At 44.4% G+C, this 21,991-nt stretch overlaps 1 protein-coding gene across 7 annotated transcripts in view; it reads right to left on the bottom strand.

The window, feature by feature from the left end:
- Positions 1–3,241: 3,241 nt before the first annotated feature.
- The window catches only part of LOC133386992 (G2/M phase-specific E3 ubiquitin-protein ligase-like), a 40,899-nt gene continuing 22,149 nt past the window's right edge, over positions 3,242–21,991 (bottom strand). For 5 of the 7 annotated variants that reach the window (XM_061630865.1, XM_061630868.1, XM_061630867.1 and 2 more), the window contains 5 exons: positions 20,905–21,011; positions 19,774–19,890; positions 18,500–18,627; positions 18,285–18,417; positions 8,685–12,255 (listed from right to left, as the gene is read on the bottom strand). In XM_061630865.1, the coding sequence (XP_061486849.1) occupies positions 18,317–18,417; positions 18,500–18,627; positions 19,774–19,890; positions 20,905–21,011 (453 nt within the window). In that variant the 3' untranslated portion in view covers positions 8,685–12,255; positions 18,285–18,316. Of the gene's footprint in view, positions 4,294–5,855; positions 5,988–8,684; positions 12,256–18,284; positions 18,418–18,499; positions 18,628–19,773; positions 19,891–20,904; positions 21,012–21,991 lie in introns of those variants that run through there. The other 2 variants (XR_009763328.1, XM_061630864.1) reach the window with 2 other exon arrangements.

Here is a 21,991-nt window from a genome sequence, read left to right as displayed (position 1 = left end):
TAAACAGAAGTCTCAAGATTTAGCACCTGTTAACTGGATTGTTGACAGCGGGGCAAGCCATATATTAATTAAAGACAGGAGTTTGTTTTACACGTCTACAAATGAGCAGGACTTTGTTTTACTTGCGGATGGATTGCAAAAGAGCGTGGAAGCCCGAGGACTGGTGAGATTTGATAAACTGGGAATACTTTCAGAATGTTTGTTTGTTCCAGAATTAGCTCATAACATTTTGTCAGTCAGAAAACTGGTGAGTTGTGATTTTTCTGTATTGTTCCACAAAGACAAATGTTATGTAATGAGGGGAGATCAAGTGTGTTTGCAGGGAAGCCTTAATGATTCACAGTTTGTAATAAAGAGCAGTCAAGCAGGGTGTGCTGTGTTAAATGCTGAGGCACAGGTACATCAGGGCTGCGTCCATGAATGGCATCAAAGGCTGGGGCATGCAAACCTTGACACGATTAAGAAAACCCCAATGCATAGTGAAGACATGCGTTTAAGAGATTGTGGACAGTTAATGGATTGTGATTCTTGTCATAAAGCTAAAATGACTATTGCACCAATTAACCGGGAGGCTGAAAGAACCACAACAGCTCCCTACCAGCTAGTTCATGTTGATTTATCAGGGCCAATAAATGCTTCACGCGGGGGTGCGAAATTCTTTACGGTACTGGTAGATGATTTCTCTAGATACACGAATCTTTATTTGTTCAAGCATAAAAGTGAAGCTGAGCAAAAGCTGAAACTGTTCATTAAGAGAATCGAAACTCAACATGGCATCACGGTGGGGGCTATACACTCAGGCCAGGGAGAAGAATTCATGGGTAAAGCATTGCATGAAGTGCTGGCAAGTAAGAAAATAGCACTTAAACCTTCCACCGGGGTTGCAGAGAACAAAAACAGGGTGCTTCAGGAAGCAATGAGAGCCATGCTGATGGATTGCAGTTTAGGGAATTCCTTCTGGGCAGAAGCAATTTTTTATGCGAATTACATTCACAATAGGGTATTACACAGTGCTCTTGGAATATCTCCTTATGAGAAAATCACTGGCAGAAAACCAAAAATACAACACATTCAAAAATTCGGGGCAAGATGCTGGATCTACATTCCACAGGGGAAAAGGAGGGGCAAGCTTGCGCCCAGAGCACTGCAAGGTTTTGTTTTGGGATTTCAGAATGCATATTTCAGAGTTTGGTGTCCAGAAACACAGCAATTAATTCTGAGCAGAAGCATTAAAGTCTCAGAAAAACCTTGGGATCAAAGGGAAACAGTCATTCTTACAAGGTCAGATGACACACAATCACAAACATTTAAGCCAAATCCAGACATAAAGGTGGAGGGCACACATATTCCTCTCAGAGATGCATTAAATGAGCTCATTTGTGGGAAACGAAGATCAAAGAAACGTAAGGCTGAGGAAATGGAATCTTCTGCGCAGGCTGTGCCAAGCACAAGCACAGATGGGGGGGCAGAGAGAGCAGAAGCCCTAGTGCCATTAAGACGTTCTACAAGAGTAAACATAGGGAAACCTCCAGAAAGATATACTGTGGGGGTAATTACCAGTCCTGGAATGCATAAACTGGTGGACATGGATCCTGACACTTTGTATTTGACATGTGTACAGCCAAAGTTTGATTGAATAAAGTTTTAGCTAAATGTGCAGAGATGTTCTGAACTGTACTGAAATGTAAGCTGTATTGCAAGATGTATTGTAGGAATGTATTATTGTAATTGTTGTAATGAATTACAGACATGATGGGGAAAAGGGGTGATTGTTGACCATTGAACCACACTGTCACTGAGTGTTTTTCCATCAAGTCTGAAAGTGTGGAAATCTGTAGCTAAGAGAAGTTATGTCTTTGCCCAGTCTGGGAACAGATAGCCAAGGCTGTTGTCATGGCAGCATCAAGATAGACTGGGAGAGTTCTAGCAGTTATCTGTGTTGAGCTGAGTCTTCTGTGTAATGTCTTTGAACTGAGAACTTCTCTCCTAGAGGGGGGGATCTTAAAGCCTTAAGCCATAATGTCTTAATAAAAGACTCTTAACCTGATCTAATGCATCTGAGAAGTTTCTTGAGCAACTTAACTCCAACGTAACGTATGCTGTTTCACGCAACAACGCACACACTTCAACACCCAGCCAGGGGTGTAGTTGCCCAGGGTGTCAGGGGGTATTAGACTGCTTACTTTTTTTAGAGCAGGGTCCGTGTGTCTCCATAGTTCTACAAGGCAATCTGCATGAGGCATTGAGATGAACCTCTGACATGGTTTCTTGTCCTTTCCTGCTGATTGAAGCCAATCAAGAGTGAAAGGTGGTAAGATAGCCACTGAGAAGACTCTTCTCAGTAGCTAACACATTCTCCTTTCATGTGGATTGTTCTTGCCAGCATCCCTGTACGTGCCCAAAAAAGGAATTATACCATCTGTGTACTTTCTTCACATGCAGCTTGCAGCCTTCCGGAGCGGTCTGGCATTCAGAGATGCATTCGTATGAAGCGGAGGCACCAGGTGTTGCCTTTTTATGCAGCCTGCTGATATGGGGTGGATGGAATAACAAGGGGCAACAGCCAAGGCAGCTTCCTCTTTCAACAAGCCTTTTAAGTTGAGACCTTATCCCACTCTACTTCTGTGTTGGAATTGCTTTTTAATATATTGTTAAACCTTTCCGTTTTGTAAATCGTCCTTAAACCTTTTTTTAAAAGATGTTTTTAAAGCTTTTTTTAGAGGAAGGCAATGGTAAACTACCTCTGAGTAATGCTTACCATGAAAACCCTATTCACAGGGTTGCCATAAATCGGAATCGACTTCAAGGCAGTCCATATCCATTTTAAAACTTTTTAAAAATGTTTTTAAAGATGTTTTGTTTTAATGTATTTGAAAGTCTGTTTTTATAATGCTTTAAAGTGTTGTTGGTGCTATTTTTGGCCACCCTGGGCTCCTGCTGGGGGGAAGGGCAGGATATAAATCAAATAGTAAATAAATAGATAAAATATGACAATAAAGAAATAAACAAACAAACCTCTCCACTTGGGCACCCTTAGGAGCAAATTGAGGGGGGGAAGTTATATATGACTATAAGCAAAGACACTTGTAGGCTCCCTGGACTGTGAAACTTATTCTGGGCAATGCAGAGCTTGGAAAAGTTACTTTTTTGAACTACAACTCCCATCAGCCCCAGCCAGCATGGCCACTGGATTGGGCTGATGGGAGTTGTAGTTCAAAAAAGTAACTTTTCCAAGCTCTGATATGAAGCTACTTTCGAAAAACATCTCTGCTAAGAGCTGTATATGGTGGCTCTTTTGCCTGCGCACTGCCCTGTTGGACACTTTGGGCCTTTTGTGAGAGTGAGATGAGGTCCCATCCTGGCACCCTCAGAAAAGGGTCTGGGGCAGAAGGAGCTGTGAGAGTTAGCAGCTAGGCCAAGCAGAGGTTGCAGGCACTTTTCATCCCGCCAGGCAGGCGAGCTCCCCCTTCTTGCTGCTAGGAATTTGTTGGCCTTTTTTTCTCAACGTGAGCATCTGGCCCAGGCCGGATGCTGTTGTCCCATGCTGGGATAGCTTGATAAAGGCTGAGGGCCACTGACACGGTGCCGCAGAGCCGCCGCCGAGGGAGTTGTGATCCCGGACTTCATCCTCTCCCCAACAGACTCCAGAGGCTGGGCCTTTTGTCTTCGTGGTTGCACAGGGCTGGCAGTACGCTGGAGCTTCAAATGGGCAGTTGAGTGTAGCAAGAGGATGCACAGAATAAAAATGTTAAAATGCAGAACTGTTTACCATGACATCACATGACAATGCATCACCTCCAATGCCAGGCCCCCTCATTATGCCAAAAAAAGTTGAAAGACCGGCTGTGTGTAATTGAGCAAAATAGCTGGAATTCAAGCAAACATAAGTAGAGGAATTATTGGCATAGAAGTGCTTTGCATTTTCCTTGTATCAGAGGGAGAGATGTAAACCGTGGCGGGTATACAGGAAAGGGGAATGTGTTTACTACTGAGAAGAGTCTTCTCAGAGGCTGCCTGGCCTCCTTGCACTACACCGAGATGCAATCAGCAAGAAAGGGGAAGCATGCTAGAAGACTCTTCCCAGTGGCTAAGACGTTTTCCTATCATTCTTACACCCTTTTTTTGACTATAGCATCTTCACGCATGTTCCTTCAGCTGCTGCCCTCCACTTTTCTTGTCACCTAGCAGTAATAGGAGACTGTTTTCATGCATGGTTTTTGTGGTAGGGTGCAAAGGAGTATATGTCATATGTTCCGGACAATTTGCTGATAGTGGGTGTGGTCTCTGGCAGATCTGGGAAAACCAAAAGAAATCACATTATTACTGTTGTCTTTCGGCATTATTGCAACAATACAATACTTTAATATACTGTAGGGATAGCCCACGACAACTAAGGCTGGGAAGGGGGCTTATCCCTCTACACTTTCAGGTTATCTTCATTGTTCTCTCACATGGTGATCAGAACAGACATCCCTGGGAGGCAATCGTCATGAAAGTGGAGTGTGTTTTCCACTGACAAGAGTCTTCTCAGTGGCTGACTGGCCACCTTGCACTACAATGAGATCCAATCAGCAAGAAAGGGGAAGCATGGTTGAAGACTCTTCACAGTGGCTAAGACATTTTCCTATCATTCTTTCATCCTTAGCCTCTTAAAACATGTCTCTGAACCCCAAAATCTGTTCTGGCCCAGGACAAATCATACACCCCAGGAAAGGGGAGGGTGTCCTCTTGGAGATGCCAGTGCGTCCAACCTGGCCCAGAGCTTCTGCTGGGCACCGGGCACGGAGGAGTGCATCTATGGAAAACCAAAGCAGAGAAAAATGTGCAGGAAAACATAAGGAACTGGGGGTGCCCACCCCCAAATCTGCTCTGGGCCAGGCCAAATCATACACCCCAGGAAAGGGCAGGGTGTCCTCTACGAGATGCCACTGCATCCCACCTGGGCCAGAGCTTCTGCTCGACGCAGGGCACGGAGGAGGGCATCTACGCAAAACCAAAGCAGAGAAAAGCTTACAGGAAAAAATAAGTATCTTGGGGTACCCACCCCAGAATCTGCTCTGTACCCGGACAAATCATACAGCCAAGGAAAGGGCAGGGTGTCCTCTTTGACATGCCACTGCGTCCCGCCTGGCCAGAGCTCCTGTTGGGTGCAGGGCATGGATGAGGGCATCTATGCAAAACCAAAGCAGAGAAAAACATGCAGGGGAAAATAAGTAACTGCGGATCCCAAACCCCAACATCTTCTCTGGGCCAGGACAAATCATATACCCCAGAAAAGGGGAGGGTGTCCGCTATGAGAAGCCTGTGCAGTCCTGGCCCAGAGCAGATTTTGGGCTGTGCACCCAAACTTATTATTTTCTGGTTGTTTTTGTCTATGTTGCATAGATGCTCCCTTGGGTGCCCTGTGCCCAGCAGAAGCTCTGGGCCAGCTGGAACACAATGGCATCTCGTAGAGCAAACCTTCCCCTATCCTGGAGTATATGATCTGTCCTGGCCCAGAGAAGATTTTGGGATGGGCACCCCCAGTTAGTTATTTTTTATGATTTTATGACATCATTATGTATTTATGATAATATCAGAAGCCTGATGATTTTGATTGCATAAATGTATTGTTATTCTTGACAGGAGAGTCCTCCGATCACAGTGATATACAGGGAAGCCCAACATATATTTGGGGGTCCAGACACATGTTCAGTTTTGCTTGAAGTTGCTGTAGCTGTCAACTTTTCTTCTTTTTTAGTGTTTTGAACTTTACAGCAAATAAGGAACTGGGAACTAGGAACCAACTTCAGTGTCGTAACTCAAAGGTGGTGCTGAGGCTAAATTTCAACCCGCCAAAGCAGTGGATTGCTCACCTCAGTTCCCCGGGTGGGAGTGCGAGCTGAGGGGGTTCCAATTGACTGTTTGGATTTCGGCCAGACACCAAGTAAAGACACATACAACTTCTTGATCAAAAAGTGGCCTCAATCTCACACGGGCACGACAGCCTGGCAAGAATGAGAGCCCCGTTTATTTTCTGCCGTGTCAATATATAGGTTTTGTAAGCAAAACATCAACAAACAGAATGTAACATAACATCAGAGACAAGTAACAGACATAAGCTACATATCACTTGCTACATATCAAAGTCAGGATGTTCTTCCTTTGAAAATCAGAACCATGAGCAATTCATCTTACGATAAGGGTAGGGAAGGGGGGATGGATTGACACTTTTGGGGATCATAAACATGGGAACATATACACAAGAAAATACATATGGCCCTGAGAAGGTCACTTATCAGTAAAACTACGAAATTCTATTACTAAGCTTCTAAGGGAGTATTCAGAGAGAATTCAGAGAGCCTTACAAGCCTTCATTTATTTACAGGAAAGATACATGGGTGTGAAGAAAACACAAAGTACTGGAAGAATAAAACAGTCAAGGACGGCTGAGTGATTATCTTCTCAAAACATTGTTGCCGCCTCACAGGCACCTCTGAGGCTGCGTTCCCGTGAGAGAGGAAACGAAACTTAAGAGCGTTTGTGTTCCCCAGCCCACCTGAGTCCCGTCGTGCTTTGCAAGATTGGTTCATTGACACCCTCTATGCTTTCTGGGACTTTTCCTAGGCCCAGAGTTCAGTTTTTCCCAACAATTCCCCCCTTTCAGCGCTATTAGACGTCCAGCGGCTAATAGATAGCTGCCTCATCCTCTACTGGCCATTGCGCCTCATATATTAGACGCAAAGTCATGTCCATGTAAAGCCAATTCTGTTACCGTGAGGGGCTTTTTAAGTCAGGCTGAGGCACATTGTGCACAACAAGCGGAGAATGTGGGTAAAAGGTTGGGTAAACATTGGATGCAACAACAGCAGACAACCAGGGCACATAACCCAAACATGACGTAAGTCACTATCTTGTGCCAGCTGGGCCAGCTGTCAAACCACTCAGCAATGTTGGGGAACAAGGAGGACTGCTTGATTTTCTCAACATCATTATACACTTTTCCCAGGTGGTTTAAGTGCTGCAAGACATCTGCTTTTGAGTCGGTAATAGAGGTGCAGCATTCGCTTCCAATTAACACGCATATGCCACCTGAACTTGCTAAGAGGTAATCTATGGCTAGCCTGTTCTGTAAGGCAACCGTCCTATCTGCCCCTGCTCGTTGGTTAAAGCTCGCAAGGAAACTGTGGTGTCATTCAGAAAATCCTCAAAGGAATTAGATAACTTTACCAAATCCATGTAATTTTGCCCTGCTCCATATTGTGGGAAGAGGCCCCTGAGTATTGCTTCCCCTGTCTTTGTTCGGTTCCTGTGTCGTGCTACAGTCTATTACGCGGAGCCCAGGGATCACCCTCCCCAAGGTGCACGTCCAGCTGTTTCCTATCGGCAGGTGTCGCTGTGCCTGGTGGCCACACAGCCACCAGAGGCCTTTCGGAGTGGGCTTGGACCGTAAATGGAAAAGGAAGGGAAACAGGTCTGGGTCAGGAGAATCTTGTGGCAGGAAATAATACCAAGCCTGTAACCAAGTGGAGTTTCTATTGAGCAAGTGGGTGTCATTGAAAGTACCCCATACATTAGTCTGAAGCTGACTTATGATGAAGCGACAATGCATGGCAGAATATGCCCTAGGTTTGCTACTCACACAGATTTCCCCTTCTAGTGGGCCACTGGTTTCCAAGGGGCCATCCAGTTCTTTTGCGGGCTGCCGTTTTAGAAAACTAGGGATCTCCTCGAGAGAGAGGGGTGCCTATCAAAGGGACCCCGGCCACTCCATGTGGGTGTGTGTGTGCGCAAACATAACAGGTGCCAATCTTAGGGGCTATGGCTTCCAAGAGGGAGAGGAATACATTAGCTTTCCAGCTGTCCCCTTGATAGACCAGGGGTGGTGGCGAGAGTCTGTTTACTGGGATGGGTGTACCGGAGGGCGGTCGGTATCTTGCTGTCAGACCCTTCTCTCTTAATTCCCTCAGTGTGGTGTGTTCGAGCCCGATGCAATACTTTGGGCTCGGGGCTCCCTTTTCCCTATAGATAAACATGGAATATTCTTGTGTGAGAGAGAACGTATCCATGTTATGTTTATGTTACAGGCATCTCTCAGCCATGGAGTTGTGTTCTTTTGCAGAGAAGCCTGGGAGATGCCCCCCAGAACGTCCAGGTCATATCGGAGCCTGCGTAGTGAGGTGTTCCGGTGACTGGTCATGCCCTGGAAATTCAAAGTGCTGTGGTAGTTGCCCCAAAATCTGTAAATCTCCTGTCTAAGGTGAGAGCATTTATTCAGTGGTTGGGGGTGGGGTGGGGCAGGGTAGACCTCTCCTCCACTGCAAGAGCAAAAATGATTGTGGCTTCTGTTTTGGAATCTCCGACCTCAAGAAATCCAGTAGCTTCCCTTCTGTTCCTAATTAAGAATATAAGAAGAACCTGCTGGATCACGCCATCTAGTCCAGCATCCTGTTCTCACAGTGGCCAGCCGGTTGCCTCTTATGAAAAGCCTACAAGTGGGACCTATGTGCAAAGAGCTCTCTCCCCTCCTGCGGTTTCCAGTGTTGCTGTGTGTAGTTGTGTTGCTTAATTTCGTTTAAAAGCAGCACCACAGCAGCAGAGAGTAACAGCGGATGTTGAAATGTGAGTGTGCCAACGTGTGCGTGTGTTTGCCTAAGAAAGCAGGCTTTTACCCTGCATCAGCATCACTGAGACTGGAGACTTAGTAAAATAAGGAGAGCTACTTTATTTATAGAAATACATAGTAGATAGAAAAGGCATACCTAGTTCTAACTAACTAGCTAAGTTGGAGGCATAACGCCCAGGTGTAGGAGATAGCCCCATGCTAGAGAGACAGCAGATACAAAGGGATGTCTCCTCTCTCCTTAACAGTCGGAGAAGGAAAGGAGTGGAAAGGGCGGAAGGAGGAGGGGCAGGTAAGCTTCCCTAAAGGCGTCACAGTCTAGCGACAGAAGGAAGTCAGTCAGAGCATCACAGGTAAAAGGTAAACAAGCCTATCCATCTGGAGGACCCTAGCTCTCTCTCCCTTCTGGAGCACAAACAAAAGAACAAAACAGGAGTTGCTCTTGCCCCACTTCCATCATCCAGCAACTGGTATTCAGAGACACTTACTGCCTCCAACTATGGAGGCAGAGTGTAGCCATCATGGCTAGTAGGCATTGATAGCCTTCTCCTCCATGAATCTGTCTCATCCTCTCTTAAAGCCATCCACGTTGGTGGTCGTCACTGCCTCTTGTGGGAATGAATTCCATAGTTCCACTACGTGCTGCCTGAAGAAGTCCTTCCTTTTGTCTGTCCTGAATCTTCCAACATTCAGCTTCACGAGTTCTAATGTTATGAGGGAGGGAGAAAAACTTTTCTCTATCCACTTTTTCCATGCCATGCATAATTTCTTAAACTTCCCTCATGTTGCTTCTGACTCGCCTTTCCTCCAAACTAACCCCCCCCCAAATGCTGCAACCTTTCCTCATAGGGGAGTTGCTCCACTCCCCTGATCATTCTGGTTGCCCTTTTCTGAACCTTTTCCAACTCGACAATAACCTCTTTGAGATGAGGCGACCAGAACTGTACACAGTATTCCATGTGGCCACGCCATAGATTTGTGTAACAGCATTATGGTATCAACAGTTTTATTTTTAATACCTTTCCTAATGATCCTAGCATGGAATTTGCCTTTTACACAGCTACCACACACTGAGTCGACATCTTCATGGAGCTACTCACTACATCCCCCAGGCCTCGTTTCTGGTCAGTCACCGCCAGTTCAGACCCCATGAGCGCATATGTGAATGCTTGTTGACACTCTCAAAGAACTCTAATAGTGAAACAGGAGTTACCCTTGAGGAAGCCATGCCGGTTCTGCTTCACTCAGGATCACTCTTCTATATAATTGGTTATTTTATCTTTAACAATGTTTTTTACCAGATGTCAAGATAATTGGCCTGTTGTTTCTGGGATTCCCCCTGGATCCCTTTCTAAAGACGGGTGTTACATTGGCCACTTTCCAGGCCCCAGTGTTGGAAGCGAATCTGAGGGACAAGTCATGTATTTTTGTTAGAAGATCAGCAGTCTCACATTTGAGTTCTTTGAGAACTCTTGGGTGGGTGCCATCCAGACCTGGCGATTTGTTAGTTTTTATTTTGTCTATTAAGCCCAGAACTTCATGTCTCACTATTTGCCTCAGTTCCTCAGACTCTGATTCTGCATAAGTTAGTTCAGGTACAGGGATCTGCCCTATATCCTCCGCTGTGAAGACTGATGCAAAGTCATTCAGCTTCTCTGCATTCTCCTTATCCTGCTTTAGCTCACCTTTGACTCTCTTGTCATCCAGGGGCCCAATTGCCCCCCTAGATGGTCTCCTGCTTTGAATGTACTTAAAGAATGTTTTGTTCTCGGTTTTTATGTTTTTAGCAATATGCTCCTTTTAAGCATCTCTTAGCCTTCTTGCATTTCTTTTGCCAGAGTTTGTGTTCCTTTTTATTCTCCTAATACGGACAAGACTTCCATTTTTTTGAAGGAAGCCTTCTCTAATAGCTTCTTTGACTCTGGCATCCTCTTGGCCCTGGTGGTACCTTTCCTTATCTGCAATATACACCCCAGTTGAGCTTCTAATATTGTGCTTTTAAACAACTCTCAAACATTTTGGAGTGACTTGGGTCTCTGAACTTTGCCTTCAAACTTTCTTTTTACTAATCCACTCAGTTGGGGGAAGTTTCCTCTGTTGAAGTGAAAAGTGACTGTATTAAATTTTCCTGGCAATTGGCTATTTACATGTATGTTTATATGTTGAACATTAGTTCACCCATGCTCACAAGTTTCCAACAGCAGGTATTTGCAGTAGGCAGATTATAGTTGGAGAACCCTCCTGTTGAGCCCAGGCCCTTTCAGGAGGAGCGGGGAGGGGAAAGGCATGCGTTTCAGGTGCCACAGCAGTTAGAAAGCATGGACGCTCCAGTTGTTGTTGAGTCTAGTCCCGACCTTGAGCAGGAGAGCGAGCTTGCCGCCCCGTCAGGTCCCACGGATAGCCCTGCCCTTCGAGGGGATAGCCCTCAGCCTCCAAGCACACCCTCGGGACCATTAAGGGATGCCCCTGAGAAAGCAGGAACTCTTCCTTCAACAAGCAGGGTCCTAGAGACGCCCGACGCTTTCCCGCCTGCTGCTCCCCAGCCTGCCGATAAGGAACCTGTTCTGTCTGATGAGGCTTTGGATGTTTGCCCCCCTTCACCGCGTGCACGCCTGGAGAAGCAGACGGGGCAGAGGCCGTGTGTGTGCAGGAGTGCAAGGTTACGCTCGAAGACCTTCCCTATTTAAGTCTGCCACGTTCAGAATTGGGTGCTGAATCACCTCCTTCCATATGTTGCAGAGCATGTCTAAAGTGTAGTTAGGGAATTGTAGTGAGTTAGCATAGGGTTTCCTATGAGGTGCACTGCCTTTGATGTATCGATTACTCTAATAAAACAAGAATTGATTGCACCCTCATCTCAGCCTCGTGAATCCCGCTCTGAACTGGACAACTTATCCTTCTCCTCCTCCTCCCTAGACACCCACAAAATAGGGTCTAGAGGTCCCCCACCCCCCTGGCACAGATTTTTGAGGGAGAATGGGAGCTGCAAGGGGAGGAGAGGAAGGTGAAGCCCTGTTGCAAACAGCTACCAATCTCTAGCCTTAAAGCATTTGGCAGGATACAAAGAATCATAAAAATAGTTCCACAAGCCTAATAGACGATGGCCAGTTGTGATGTTCTGCTGGTGGAATGGAATTATCTTCGTGCAAGTGCAACTTTCCTGTTCTTTCCTCCTCCCTTCAGCACAAAAAATCTCCTCTGGAGACCATCCGCACCTGATTTTGGCACTGCACAGGAGGCTGCTATGGGGGGGTGGAGAGAGGAAGGGAAAGTCCCATTGTGTCTGCTGATGTGATGTTGGCTCTCACCCAGAGTTGTTTCATACTTTGTGTCCTGCCCACAGCAGTCCCCAGCATTGCTAACCAAACTGCTTTGGGAGTGGGTGAGTGTTCAAATGCAGTGTGAAATGGAATATAGGGGGAAAGGCAAGATTTCCACTGGCTACTAGCACAAGGCCACCCCCCAAACTCAATAATCCATTATAAAATGCAAACATTGGCCAAGTACTACTTAACATTTTCTTATTTTTTCTTATTGACAGATTCCTCACTGAAGGACTGATCAAGGGGGAAGGAGATATCAGTCTATTATTAGGAGAGGGAAGATCCAGTTGTGAACACTGAGTAAAGCCATTGGGGCATATCTTTGGAGACCTAGAGAAAAAACAACATTAGTTTCAAAAAGCGGGACAGGAGAAAAATCAATTCATTTGAAATGTGGTGTTGGAGAAGAGCTTTGCAGATACCACGGACTGTCAAAAAGACAAATAAGTGGGTGTTAGAACAAATTAAACCAGAACTATCACTAGAAGCTAAAATGATGAAGCTGAGGTTATCATACTTTGGACACATAATGAGAAGACCTGATTCACTAGAAAAGACAATAATGCTGGGGAAAACAGAAGGGAGTAGAAAAAGAGGAAGGCCAAACAAGAGATGGATTGATTCCATAAAGGAAGCCACAGACCTGAACTTACAAGATCTGAACAGGGTGGTTCACGACAGATGCTGTTGGAGGTCGCTGATTCATAGGGTCGCCATAAGTCGTAGTCGACTTGAAGGCACACAAGAACAACAACAACGAAGTGTCCAAAAGGGACTACTTCTGTGAGTCAACAACTGCAAACATAAGCACACATACCTGCATGCAAATATGTATGTACAATTTCATATATCCACACACAAAATTTCTTTCCTAAAAATCTACTTTTAATTAGCCCCATCCTGACTGAAATGTTTCTATCTGCAGCCTACAATGCTGCACAGATCAAGTGTATAGTTAGTAACTGACTTTTTTTGTAAATGAGTAGTAGAACTTGCTGTGTTAAGAACTGGGAACAAGAATGTAATTAAAGTTCATTGAAATCAATAGGATTTGCACCACGACCATAAACAAATTAAGTGCAAGTGTACTTTTTGCTAGTGGCTTGTATTTTATTAGGCCACATTTTAAAGGTATAGTGCAAGGGCTTGCTTTGGTTCCTTCCCATCAAATACACTGTTGGCTGCTTCTGAAGTTCCTGAGTTTTGGAGTAGCCTGTGGGATGGAACTAGGGTTGCCAGGTCCATGGCCTGATCCTGAATGTTTAGAAGAAGAGGTCAGCCAAGTGCAGGTGTTCTTGCAACTCTGTAATGGGAAAAACCACAAGGTCCTCCACGTCTTGGAGGATGGGCCTGGCAACCAAGAGGTCTTCCGTATCGTTAAAGTTGGGGAGGGGGGAGGGAGAATTCCACCTTGTGGTTTTTCCCATTACAGACTTGCAAGAACACCTGCACTTGACTGACATTCTCTTCTCCTAAAGATACAGGATCAGTCTCAGGCCAAGAACCTGGCAACCCTAGATAGAACAAAGAGATGCTTCAAGATGATTGTGAAATGTGATGGATTCACTATTTAGCCCTTAGATCAAAGTTACTATTTTCAGGATTCAGCTATGTTCACGCGCTAAATCATGGTTTTCCATGACATGTATAGGACCAAACTCCAGCACGCCTTCTCTTATGCAGGTAAGAAGCCAGCAGGGGTGTGGGGGCTTTCCAGTGTTTTGCACCGCCTGCAGCATGTACAACTATCTGCCTGTTGGACAGAAGTCGTGGGTGTGCTCTTGGTGCAATGAGCTCCTGGCTCTCCGGGAACGACTTCATTTCCTTGAGGCCAAGGTGGCTGACCTGGAAAAGCTGAGAGAGGCAGAGAGGTGTGTGGCCTCCAGGGATGTTATAGCTGTGTCCCACTCCAAGGATGATAGCTCTTCTGCTATCATGGAGAACGATGGTCTCAGGGAAGGAGAGCATCCAGCTGAGGAAGAGGGAAACGATCCCTTAGAAGGGACCCATTCCTTGGGGGATGAGCAGCTATCCTCTCGTGCCGAGGATATATCTCCAGGGGGTGGAAGGATCCTTGTAGTGGGTGATTCGATCATTAGGAACATAGACAGTGGGGTGTGTGATGGGCGTGTAGACCGCAAGGTGTTTTGCCTGCCTGGTGCGAAGGTTGCGGATATCGCCCGTCGTATAGATAGTTTGGTAGACAGTGCTGGGAAGGAGTCAGTGGTCGTGGTGCACGTTGGCACCAACGACATGGGGAAATGCAGCCGTGAGGTCCTGGAAGCAAAATTTAGGTTGCTAGGCAGGATGCTGAAAGCCAGGACCTCCAAGGTGACTTTCTCTGAAATGCTACCGGTTCCACGCGCAGGACCAGCCAGACAGGCACAGCTTAGCAGTCTCAATGCGTGGATGAGACGATGGTGTCGGGTGGAAGGGTTTGGATTTGTTAGGCACTGGGGAACATTTTGGGACAAGCCAGGCCTGTACAAAAGGGACGGGCTCCACTTGAACCAGAATGGAACCAGACTGCTGGCACTTAAAATTAAAAAGGTGGCAGAGCAGCTTTTAAACTGACTGAGGGGGGAAACCCGACAGGAGCTGAGAAAGGTCCGGTTCGGAATAAACCTCCCCCCAGGATAAAGACCAAAGAAATGATGACATTGTAAAAGGGGTAGGCCTAGAAGTAGGCATTGTGAGAGCAGGGGCACAGGATATAAATTCAGAAGGGCAAAATTACCACAGGCCAAACCACAAGTGCCAAAGACACTTGAAGAGAGACACTGCTTACAAGTGCCTCTACGCCAATGCTAGGAGCCTCCGAACCAAGATGGGAGAACTGGAGTGCTTGGGCTTAGAGGAGAGCATATCAGAGCTTGGAAAAGTTACTTTTTTGAACTACAAATCCCATCAGCCCAATCCAGTGGCCATGCTGGCTGGGGCTGATGGGAGTTGTAGTTCAAAAAAGTAACTTCTCCAAGCTCTGAGAGCATTGATATAATGAGCATAACGGAGACCTGGTGGAATGGAGAAAACCAGTGGGATCCGGTTATCCCTGGATATAAACTATATCGGAAGGACAGGGAAGGACGTATTGGTGGCGGAGTCGCTCTATACGTGAAAGAAGGCATTGAATCCAGCAAGCTGGAAACCCCAAAAGAGGCGGACTCCTCCACAGAATCGTTGTGGGTGGTGATACCATGCCCCAGGAGGGACTTAATACTGGGAACGATCTATCGTCCCTCTGATCAAAATGCTCAGGGAGACCTTGAGATGAGATATGAAATTGAGGAAGCATCCAAACTAGGAAATGTGGTAGTAATGGGTGCCTTCAACTACCCAGACATAGACTGGCCGCATATGTGTTCCAGTCATGACAAAGAAGCAAAGTTTCTAGATATTCTAAATGACTATTCCCTAGACCAGTTGGTCATGGAACCGACCAGAGGGACGGCAACCCTGGACTTAATCCTCAGTGGGGACCGGGACCTGGTGCGAGATGTAAGTGTTGTTGAACTGATTGGGAGCAGTGACCATTGTGCTATTAAATTAAACATACATGTAAATGGACAATTGCCAAGAAAATCCAACACGGTCACATTTGACTTCAAAAGAGGAAACTTCACAAAATGAGGGGATTGGTAAAAAGAAAGCTGAAAAACAAACTCCAGAGGGTCACATCACTCGAAAATGCTTGGAAGTTGTTTAAAAACACTATATTAGAAGCTCAACTGGAGTGCATACCGCAGATCAGAAAAGGTACCGCCAGGGCCAAGAAGATGCCAGCATGGTTAACGAGCAAAGTCAAGGAAGCTCTTAGAGGCAAAAAGTCATCCTTCAGAAAATGGAAGTCTTGTCCGAATGAAGAAAATAAAAAAGAACACAAACTCTGGCAAAAGAAATGCAAGAAGACAATAAGGGATGCTAAAAAAGAATTTGAGGAGCACATTGCTAAGAACATAAAAACCAACAACAAAAATTTCTATAAATACATTCAAAGCAGGAGACTCTAGGGAGGCGATTGGACCCTTGGATGATAAGGGAGTCAAAGGTGTACTAAAGAACGATAAAGAGATTGCAGAGAAGCTAAATGAATTCTTTGCATCTGTCTTCACAATGGAAGATATAGGGCAGATCCCTGAACTTGAACTAACATTTGCAGGAAGGGATTCTGAAGAACTGAGACAAATAGTGGTAACGAGAGAGGAAGTTCTAAGCTTAATGGACAATATAAAAACTGACAAATCACCAGGCCCGGATGGCATCCACCCAAGAGTTCTCAAAGAACTCAAATGTGAAATTGCTGATCTGCTAACTAAAATATGTAACTTGTCCCTCGGGTCCTCCTCTGTGCCTGAGGACTGGAAAGTGGCAAATGTAACGCCAATCTTCAAAAAGGGATCCAGAGGGGATCCCGGAAATTACAGGCCAGTTAGCTTAACTTCTGTCCCTGGAAAACTGGTAGAAAGTATTATTAAAGCTAGATTAACTAAGCACATAGAAGAACAAGCCTTGCTGAAGCAGAGCCAGCATGGCTTCTGCAAGGGAAAGTCCTGTCTCAGTAACCTACTAGAATTCTTTGAGAGTGTCAACAAGCATATAGATAGAGGTGATCCAGTGGACATAGTGTACTTAGACTTTCAAAAAGCGTTTGACAAGGTACCTCACCAAAGACTTCTGAGGAAGCTTAGCAGTCATGGAATAAGAGGAGAGGTCCTCTTGTGGATAAGGAATTGGTTAAGAAGCAGAAAGCAGAGAGTAGGAATAAATGGACAGTTCTCCCAATGGAGGGCTGTAGAAAGTGGAGTCCCTCAAGGATCGGTATTGGGACCTGTACTTTTCAACTTGTTCATTAATGATCTAGAATTAGGAGTGAGCAGTGAAGTGGCCAAGTTTGCTGACGACACTAAATTGTTCAGGGTTGTTAAAACAAAAAGGGATTGCGAAGAGCTCCAAAAAGCCCTCTCCAAACTGAGTGAATGGGCGGAAAAATGGCAAATGCAATTCAATATAAACAAGTGTAAAATTATGCATATTGGAGCAAAAAATCTGAATTTCACATATACGCTCATGGGGTCTGAACTGGCGGTGACCGACCAGGAGAGAGACCTCGGGGTTGTAGTGGACAGCACGATGAAAATGTCGACCCAGTGTGCGGCAGCTGTGAAAAAGGCAAATTCCATGCTAGCGATAATTAGGAAAGGTATTGAAAATAAAACAGCCGATATCATAATGCCGTTGTATAAATGTATGGTGCGGCCGCATTTGGAATACTGTGTACAGTTCTGGTCGCCTCATCTCAAAAAGGATATTATAGAGTTGGAAAAGGTTCAGAAGAGGGCAACCAGAATGATCAAGGGGATGGAGCGACTCCGTTACGAGGAAAGGTTGCAGCATTTGGGGCTTTTTAGTTTAGAGAAAAGGCGGGTCAGAGGAGACATGATAGAAGTGTATAAAATTATGCATGGCATTGAGAAAGTGGATAGAGAAAAGTTCTTCTCCCTCTCTCATAATACAAGAACTCGGGGACATTCAAAGAAGCTGAATGTTGGAAGATTCAGGACAGACAAAAGAAAGTACTTCTTTACTCAGCGCATAGTTAAACTATGGAATTTGCTCCCACAAGATGCAGTAATGGCCGCCAGCTTGGATGGCTTTAAAAGAAGATTAGACAAATTCATGGAGGATGGGGCTATCAATGGCTACTAGCCATGATGGCTGTGCTCTGCCACCCTAGTCAGAGGCAGCATGCTTCTGAAAACCAGTTGCCGGAAGCCTCAGGAGGGGAGAGTGTTCTTGCACTCGGGTCCTGCTTGCGGGCTTCCCCGAGGCACCTGGTTGGCCACTGTGAGAACAGGATGCTGGACTAGATGGGCCACTGGCCTGATCCAGCAGGCTCTTCTTTTGTTCTTATGTTCTCCTCTCTCCCCTCCTCCCTCCCCTCTCTCCTCCCTTCCCCTCTCCACCCATCCTCCCTCACACACACACACACACACTGGTGAAGCCAGTAAGAGGAATTCAGGAGCAAAAGCTTTTGCTTTCCTGCAGTTTGCTGTGTCCTCTGGAGCTGTGGTTAGTTTTGACAGCATCAGTAACCATGGTATGAAATTGGGTTCACACTAACTATTAGTCTCAAGGAAGCCAGTTTGTCACTCTGGATTACACAACAAATTAAAAGAAAAGAAAAAGTGAAAGTTCTCAAACTCACTCCTACATGCATATGGAAAGAAGAGAGTGCACAGACCTGAGTTTCCCTGCAGCTCATTTCTGGTCTACACATTGTGCTAAACTGTGGTTTAGCATGATGTGTAAACACTACCTGTATGTTTCCAAGCAGTTGCAAGCAAAAGAAAATTACATACCTGGCAAGAAAGCCAAGATGGGATCCAGGAGGCTACCTGGGACATTTGGGTGATGGCTCTCCCAGCAAGCTGTCTCCAATATCTTTTTTTTCTGGCATGCTCCAAGAACGCTTTTGCCATTTCTGACCATACCCTGAATAATGAAATTCACATCATTTCTCTTGCAAATCTTTAACAAGTTTAAATTAGTTCCATAATAAGCAGGAGTTGCATACCAGTTGCTTTGGCCAGGATAGTTTTACATTCTACACATTCCCAAGTTTGCTCCGAACTTGTAAGTGAGGAACATGCCAAATGAGTCCCACTTGATCCACAATATTGACAGCGTTTTATTTCCCATTTGCTAAAAGAAAACAAAAATGTATTTTAAAAATTAAGGCAGTTGCAACTTAAATCTTTTAAACTCAATATAATTAAAGGTAAAGGTAAAGGTGTCCCCGCACTTGTAGTGCAAGTCGTTTCCGACTCTTAGGGTGACGTCTTGCGACGTTTACTAGGCCGTATGGGGTGGGATTGCCAGTTCCTCCCCCAGTCTTTCTTTACCCCCCAGCGTATGCCGGGTACTCATTTTACCGACCACGGATGGATAGAAGGCTGAGTGGACCTCAACCCCTTTTACCGGAGATTCGACTTCCTCCTTCTGTTGGAATCGAACTCCGGCCGTGAGCAGAGCTTTCGGCTGTGTTACCGCCGCTTACCACTCTGCGCCACAGAGGGTCTTCAATATAATTAGTTATACCATTATATTTGGCATCAGTGTATTTCCCAAGGAGAAACAAAACTATTCAGTTGCAACGCATTAAGATAAAGTGGGCAGAAGGAGTGGAAGATTATCAATATTTTATATTATATTTAATATATTTCCCCTTGCTTTCTGTTAGAAAGGATATCCAAAGTGGCTATTAATAATAAAAAACATAATAGAATACATACACTTTATAAAAGAATCAAATAAAAGCCAGAAAAACGCACATCAGCAAAAATGTATTGGGTTGGACCCAAAGATTCTGTTCTGCTTGCAGAAGGGGCCCTTTCAGCCCAACCTATTGATAACCCACCTCGATGGATGATAAATCTATAAAGCCTTCTAGATATGCCATCTTTTCACCATTTGATGGAAGGCAAGTAATGATGAACCCTTACCATGCAAGGCTGAGGTACCATCACTATGCAAGGCAGGGTGAATTTTGGAACCCAAGAGGACATGGAACAGGGCCTCTAACGTCAATACATGTTTCGGATTTCTAAAGACAAAGTACTCATGACTGGCACCATAAAAGTCAATATGCCACCATCTTATTACAAATAAAAACCCCACCAAGACTATTTAAGTTAAGGGCTACTAATTTCTTTGGTTTAGTATAATTCCATATGTGGCCATCACCAACTGACTTAAACAAATTGTGGATGGAAGCAGTACTAGGTAACATTCCTAAAAACTACAAGCATATTAGACATTTTTATGTCCAAGGACTACGTATATTAATACCTATCAGGCTCATTGTAGCTTCTTCCATTTTTGCAGAGGCATATTTTGATGTCACATTGTTGGTAACACTGAAGAAGGTCCTGGTATGCATCCAATTCCAGTTCCCAGGAGGCATCTCTGGAAACATTCAAACTTATTAGAACAGCTTAGTTGTACACTGCAGCTTTTCTTAGAAAAATAATAATTTGACCAACTAACAAAGTGAGAAAAAGGAATCTAAAGGAAGTCAGTAGCTCTTTAAAGGCCAGTCAGTTCTTTTGCAATTCAGATCTCCCATCTATCTGAGCAGGCTGATTAACCCAGGCTTGTCTACAAACCAGCATTTGCAAGAACTGGAAAACCTTTTTTGAAACGTCCAATTCTGGTGTTAACCATGGCTTTGCATTATGCATACACTGACCAAAAAGGACAGTACTGTTTCATTTTCCTACCTACCTGCTCTTAGCTTTTCATCAGCAACCTGTAAAAAGGAAATTCTTGTCCTAATTTTGAAGGGATTTCATTGGCCTTCATTTGTCCCCTAGATTTAGCAATCCTATGAATCATGCTTTTGTTTTGTGGGCTAGGATCAGTCATGGATTCATGCTTGTCTTCATACTTGAAAAACCAAGCGGTTAAAATATTTCCTCTACAGTAGTTAGCATATTCAATTCTTTCCATTTTGCATCTTATTTTCAACTTTTGATATTAAAACCAATGGGAACCCAGTAGTGCAGATGATCCTGGCAGGCTTGCTCACTGCCAATTAGCCGATTAGTGGTGACATTAAGCATCCCTTGACAATGAACAACTGGAAGCACATTTTGAGGCTCCCAATTGTGCATTGGCAACCTTATCTCTACCTGCCCCACACCTGACATCACATATGTTTTGTAGTTTGGGGAAGAAGGCCTTGCTGGCCTTAATTAGTCCCACAGGCTGGAGATTCCCAATACCCTATATAAACCAATAAAGAAATCATAGCTTAACAGTAAAACGATACCAGGCAACACTCGAAATTTCAGAACATAAAAATTAACAATTTATATCCTGCTTTTCTAGTAAATGTACCTGCAGTGGTATACAGCATAACTGTAAATCTGTACACCATACAGTCTTACAAATGCAAGAAACATTTTGGGAATTACTTACCTTTCTGGAATATGTATGCCCAGTCTCAACATTTCATTCTGAAATGTCTCTTTATTGTTGCATACTGGGCATCTGAAGAAAAACACCCCTGCACTTAGAGCTTGACGCTAGATCCAAAATGGGAGAGAGAGAAATGAATGGTCAGTAAATCAATCCATAGGCAATCTTCTGAATGCCTCCCAAGATGAGGGCACGACAGAATATCCACAGAATATCCGACAGAATATCCACAGTAGCACACAAATGATTATTTCTTTAGTGCCTGTTATATCCCAACACTTTTGCAAATTCTTACTAGTTCTGAGCTTGTAAGGCTTTTAATGCAAACACCACAGTTCCTCACGTTTATCAACAGTCACGGCTAAAGAGAGAATACTAAAGTGGTACTGCAATAATTAATGAATAAAATGAAATTGAAAGCAATGCTCATATCCAGAATGCAGGTCTAGATGTGGCCTACAAATACAGCTAACTTTGAACATTCAAAGATGTTGACTTTGACTATTCAGTAGAATAATCTGATAAGATCACAGAAATGTGCAAGAACTACTTTGTGATTTGATTTTTAATAGATATCTGGTGCAAGATGGCAGTTCTATTCTGGTTTCTAACAGAAAACTGAATTTTCCAAGCACATGTTACCGTATTTACTCATATTAATCACTTTTATCCTCATCTCTTCCATCTTAATGATGAAATTTAGATTGTAAACTTTTTGAAGGAGGGATCTGGGAATATGTTTGTGCATGTGTGGTTATGGTACTGTAGAGATCACCACGGATGCAGTATAAAAATAGTGTGCTCCTTTGCCAATTATTGTAGACTGTGTGCCGAGTTAATATTCTAATAAGCTTTTAATGTATGCTATTTTTAAATGCTGAATATTTTTTGGTAGTTTTTAGTTTTATACAGCTGTCTACAAACTGATTTGTTGCTTTTAATCCTTTTATTCAGGTCTCTTTTCTTATTGTATTGCAAGCTGCTTCAAATTACCTTAACAGAAAAGTAGTGAATAAATTATCCGAATGTGTGCTCCTTTGCCAATTATTGTAGACTGTGTGCCAAGTTAATATTCTAATAAGCTTTT

The sequence above is a fragment of the Rhineura floridana genome, chromosome 6 (assembly GCF_030035675.1).
Source record: "Rhineura floridana isolate rRhiFlo1 chromosome 6, rRhiFlo1.hap2, whole genome shotgun sequence".
NCBI classification, from domain to species: domain Eukaryota; kingdom Metazoa; phylum Chordata; class Lepidosauria; order Squamata; family Rhineuridae; genus Rhineura; species Rhineura floridana.
This window is presented reverse-complemented; position numbering and strand designations above follow the sequence as displayed.